General features: G+C 48.0%; 1 protein-coding gene across 1 annotated transcript in view; it reads right to left on the reverse strand.

Moving 5' to 3' along the window:
* ago3a (argonaute RISC catalytic component 3a) overlaps positions 1 to 5727 on the reverse strand; it is a 31690-nt gene extending 25963 nt beyond the window's left edge. The window contains exon 1 of the mRNA XM_061081081.1: positions 4971 to 5727. Coding sequence (XP_060937064.1) covers positions 4971 to 4989 — 19 coding nt within the window. The 5' untranslated portion in view covers positions 4990 to 5727. The remainder of the gene's footprint in view (positions 1 to 4970) is intronic.
* Between the last annotated feature and the right edge of the window lie 273 nt (positions 5728 to 6000).

Raw genomic sequence — 6000 nt, forward strand, 5'->3', positions numbered from 1 at the left:
AACAGGACTCAGAAAGGGGGGAAGAGGAGGAGGGAGGCGGTGGTGGAAAAGAAGCGTGGTCTGGCTGCTCTGGCTCCTAATCTCTGTGACACATCACAACCTTCAGCCTTTCCTCCTCTCTCCTCCTCCTCCTCCGCTCTCCTCCTCCTCCTCCTCCTCTCTCCTCCTCCTCCTCCTCCTACTCACACTCTTTTGTACCCCCCCCCCCTTCTCAGACACACACACTACATCCTTTGACTTCTCCCTCCGTCTACTCAGCCCACTCGCAGGAGTTTGCCGTCAGCTCGCCGCTCTGACATCAGCATGTGTCAGACAGCAACGCTCTTCATGTTTTTACTACACAGACATAATTAGGACTCTTTAACTGAACATGGGAAACAGAGTTTGTTCCACACAGGGCCAGAGGATTCACAACGTAATCTAAAAACAGACAGGATATCTGGAGTTTTTACTTTGTTCTAATGGGTAAGGAAGGCTACGCTACACTTCAAGTGCTGGGATGAAACAGCATTTTTTCTTATTAAGATGCTCTCTGACATGTGGGTCAGACAACAAAAAACATGGAGGAGGAGGACAATTAATATCTAGCACCAACTGTCAGGGTTAGAGTCTGGCACCATTTTGAACGTCACCGTTTTAAAAGACAAACTGAAGCTTTTATATCTATATCTATCTATGTTTGTAAATATCGTCATGTTGAAGCAAGACTGCAAAAGAGGGCAAACTGTTACTTACTAATTATTGCGAAATATAGACATAAATGGCACTTTGTCTTTGCTGTTTCACCTATAAAACTGAATAACACGTATAAATCGAATACGGAACGTGATTCAATAAAGCACCAAGGGTCAACAGTCCCCATCCATCAAGATCCAGGCATTATTCCCTGGGAATTGGCGAAAGTGATAAAACATTCATGTGTTCACCCCAAAATTGAATATGTTATTCGCGGTGCATGTCCTATGCGAATATCTGTTCAGTGGTTTTTGCATAGTCCTGCTGAAAACTAACAAACAACCTAATTGACAAGGGTGAAACTACTACATCCTTGGCAGAGGATGATATGTCATGAAATGTCCCCACTACTTATTCGGATTTATAGAATATCATTGCCAACATTGGCCAGATCAAGATCCAAATATGGAATATGATCTGATGTAAAACTTTGGTCAAATCAAGATGAGGAAGGGACACATTTATTTCTAATACAATGAGCAAAAAGAGCAAGGCCACACTGCATTTTCAAAGAAACCTACATCAATATGCCAATGGTTAGCCTAATGGGTGGCAGGGGTTGTGCTTGGGGGTAGTCTATTGTCAATGGGCTGTTTGAATTAACTGAGTATTATGGGGATGGACTGCAAATCAAGCACTAAGCCGTCCCTCAAGGCCGACCCCAGTGTCTGTACAAAGTCCACAGAGCGCTGGAATACAAGGGGAACGACAGGGAAGGCAGAGCTTCCCACTGAGGCACAGAAAGGGAAATAGAAGCAGTTACGAAGGCGGGCGGGGTATGGGATGGGGGGGTATGTAAATTTTAAAAAAGAGCGGGAAACAGACAAGAGAAAGAAGGGGGTAGGAAATGGTGAGAGAGACTCGCCGAAGAACAAAAGTAAGCCATCAACACGACACACAAGCAGAAGATATGCTAATTAATGAGAAATGCCCGAGACGTTCTTCATGAAACTATTAATATTCCCCTTTAGTGTTGGCTTTAATGAACCCACGTCCACCAGGGCTGCCTTTCACAACAGGCTGACTCATCTCTCACTTACTCAAATCCCACCTGGTCACCAAGCGTAGAGCGACAGGTGGAGGGTGGGGGGGAACCTGCCACCTCATTGTCTTCCAGTAAGCTGCATCCTTCACGCTGCCACGTAACCAAGCTCTCACACAGTCCATGTTCACAGGTTGATAAACTATTCTCCTCCCACAGATACTACAGATTCTGACTTTGAGACATTTCTTAGCACCAGGTCTGCCGTCACGCTTCAAACTTGCTTTTAAAAAACTGTGGAGTCTGTGTAGACCTGGATACCTTTTTGCAGTTGTTAGCTAAACTAAGCAGACAGGCTGCTGGTTAGAGATTATTAAATTAACTCATCTTCTCTAAACTATCTTATCTAACTCACAGCAGGAAACAAATTAGAATTTTCCCCCAGAATAACAATTACTCCTGGAAAAGGGTCAGCATGACTTACCAGTAACTTAACTATGTACTGTATGTACGTCAAAACTGTTATATAATAATAATGTACTTTTCAATCTTAGATTACATTTTACTATGCAGCCTTTTCAGAACTATTTAACAATGCTAATCCCATCATTTGATGTCTCTGACTTGTTTTTTGGACCTTAAACACAATGTAGCATCAAATCAACACTAAAGGGACAAGCTGTTTGTGGACATACCCCAGGTATTGGTAACCCTATATTTTACTTTTCTCTAAGTACCTTACTGGGTGACAGGTTTTTAAAGTATTTCTTACACTGGATCATCACATCTGGTTTGAACCCCGAAGTTTAGGGAACATGTCATCTGCTTGGATGTCCAATTAATTAGTTTTTTGGACCTTAACCACGATGTAGCATCAAATCAACATTTAAAGGGACAAGCTGTTTGTCGACATAACCCAGGTATTGGTAACCCTATGTTTTACTTTTCTCTAAGTACATTACTGGGTGACAGGTTTTTAAAGTATTTCTTACACTGGATCATCACATCTGGTTTGAACCCCGAAGGTTAGGGAACATGTCATCTGCTTGGATGTCCAATTAATTAGTTATTTGGACCTTAACCACGATGTAGCATCAAATCAACACTAAAGGGACAAACTGTTTGTGGACATACCCCAGGGTTAGCGCTCAAAATAAATTTGATTGGCCTAAGGCTCTGAAAGCCTTGCACTCATTATATTCCTAGTGCTAAGCTCTCCAGAGCCATGCTTTCCATGCCACATGTGCTGCTACTTAGACTAGTACTGGGGATAAGGGTAACTGTCTATTTCTGAGCAGGCAAATGCTATCGATTTGCATTTTCTCACGCTACTCTGCGGGCCACTGGCAGACTGATGGAGGGCCTCCTTTTAATCATTCACCCATAAATGGCGCTTACTGGTTGGCGCGTGGTGGTTTGTGATAAGGGGATTGTGAACCAATACGCACAATACAAAGCAGCTACTTACAAAGATAAGCCACAAAATGATATGGTAAAATGTGCATCTATCTGACTATAAGTGAATTAACTTCTTCCAAAGGGAAAGCATCAAGCAAACTCCTAAACACACTGAATGCAAGTCAGCAAATAAACCGCAGGAAGTTGCATTGGATGAGTTCTCAGACTGGGACCAACCTTCCCAGTCCCCAGGTCGGTTCTCATGCCGACTGGGGAGCCTGAGAGTTATGGTGGAAGCAGAAATGATTCAAGTTCTAATCAAATGTGGTTTTACTCATAATTTTTGTCCGAGGAACTCTCCAAATTTCCTCTAGTTCAGAATATACAGTGAGCTGAACCCGCACACCTGCAAACTGACACTTAGCTCTCGTAGACGGTTTGATATTACTGCAGGTGCTCGGTTACACCGGGAAAACACCTCGAGATCCAATACACTACCGACACTGGGAAGTGCCCCAGCTGAGAGGAGACACTAATGAGGAGGAGAGGAAGGAGGAGGAGGTGGAGGAGGAGGAGGTGAAGGACCAACTGCTGTATCGTGTGTCGCCGGCCGATCGGCACTACCTGGGATTCATTTGTAGTCACATAAGTGGAAAAGCTTCCGTTACAGCTGAGACAAAGCCGGGCAGCTCAGACTGTTAAACTGCCACCGGGACAGAGACAGTTAACTGACCATGAGCTCGGTTGACAACAGGGGGAAAAAAACAAAAAGAAAACTCAAATCCATCCAGGACATGAATCTGTGAGGTTACACGAGGTCACTGCTGCAGATAAACATGTTCAGAGCTCGAGCTGAAGCCTCACAGGCTTGACATGCAGCCAATTTTCTCTATAAAAAAACAACAGAGGATCCTGTCTGCTGTTTAGGAATCGAATCAGAATATTATTATTATATGCATGGGTAAGCATGGATGTGGCATAACTGGTTAAATCAGAGTGGAGCTGCCGGGGCCTTTTCCCCCGGCTGCACTTCCACTTAGCTGCTGCTGAATGTGTTGAGGTCAGTCTGGGGTCAGTGGGTGACTAGGGCCTGGGGGGGCTGTGAGAGGACAGGGGGTTCATCCTCTGTCACAGCTTCTCATGCTGGGTTCAGGGTAAACATCCCACTGTGCAACGTGAGGATCGAACCCATAAATACAGAGTCAAACCAGGCATCGGTCCAGTGTTTAATGGAGCCCACACATCTGGCTGGTGAAGTGTTTGGACTTTCTACGTCCTAGGGAGAAAGTTGGACGTGACAGGCAGTGTTACCCAGTGAGATCATCCCTGCTGGGACTCAGGTTTGAGGGCATCAAACCTCCCTGGGTACAGATGGAGACCCATGGAACCTCCCTGGGTACAGATGGAGATATATCGAACCTCCCTGGGTACAGATGGAGACCTGCAGGTTGTCTCCAGTGTTACCCAGTGAGATCATCCCTGCTGGTACTCAGGTTTAAGGGCATCGAACCTCTCGAACCTCCCTGGGTACAGATGGAGACCCATCGAACCTCCCTGGGTACAGATGGAGACCTACAGGGTTTCTCCAGTGTTACCCAGGGAGATCATCCCTGCTGGGACTCATGTTTGAGGGCATCGAACCTCTCGAACCTCCCTGGGTACAGATGGAGACCATCGAACCTCCCTGGGTACAGATGGAGACCTATCGAACCCCCCTGGGTACAGATGGAGACCTGCAGGGTTTCTCCTCCGGGCTCCATGGGCACAGAACCCAGAACATGCCGGTGAACAGCTGATTCTGTCCCCGGGAGAACCACGACCACACTCACTCATACAACTTTTACGAGTCATTTACCTGTAGTTCCGATTTCCATTCATGAGGTCTCCGCCCGGGTCACTACCCGGATCACAGCTGTCAAAGGTCCGGGAGTGTTCCTCCGGTCAGTCCGGTGTCTCCTCCGGCAGCGCACCGCCCCTGCAGTGCCCGGCTCCCGGCTAGCCTCCTCCTCCTCCTCCCTGGCGGGCTGTCAGACCCCCGGTGTCCGCTCCTCTCTCCTCTCTCCTCGGTTCTCCGGCCCCGCGGAGTTGTTCTGTTTGTCCCCAGACACGGTCACCGTCTCACCGGGTGTCAGTGCCCCGGCGGAGGGGCTCCGGGCTCCTAGCAGCTGCTAGTTAGCAGAGTTAGCTCGCTAGCCGGGCTGGAGGAAAGTGTCTGGAGCGGAGGATCGGAGGAGAGGAGCCGTCAGGAGAGCATCCCAGCCGGGGTCACCGAGTCCAAATCACTCCCTACACACAACCGAACACCGGGCCGCATTAATCCTTGTCCCCGGCACAGGGAGCCTCCCCGGGGGAATGGCTCCGGCTCTGGGCTAGCTCCGCTCAGCTCGGCTCGGCTCGGATAGTTGGAATTCTGACAGACGTCGGAGACTTTTTCCTCGGGTTGAAAACAGCCGCTGACTCGGCCCCGCTCCTCCAGCACCGAGGGCCCGCGACGTCCTCCCGGGCGGGTCGTGTCCCGAAGCCGGAATCGAGCTGTCACCTCCGGGTTGTGTGTGCCGACACGTCTCGGTGTTGTGTTCGGTCCCGGTGACAGATCAACTCTGCTGGGCAGCAGCTCGGAGAACCAGCTAAATATGGTGAAGTTTCCTCCTGACACCGACAGGAAGAGGTGGGCTCACTGTCAGCAGACGTCAGAACAATCCACTCCCACTTCTGCCAAAAGGTAAAACCCTCAACTCCACTGGGAAGGTGGTGCTTTAAAAACCAGGATCTATGGATCATCACATCTGGTTTGAACCTGGTTTGAATCCAGAAGTTTAGGGAACATGTCATCTACTTTGATGTCCAATTAATTCCTGTTCCCACTTCATTTTTAAGTTTTTGAA

The sequence above is a fragment of the Limanda limanda genome, chromosome 11 (assembly GCF_963576545.1).
Source record: "Limanda limanda chromosome 11, fLimLim1.1, whole genome shotgun sequence".
Taxonomy (NCBI): Eukaryota; Metazoa; Chordata; class Actinopteri; order Pleuronectiformes; family Pleuronectidae; genus Limanda; species Limanda limanda.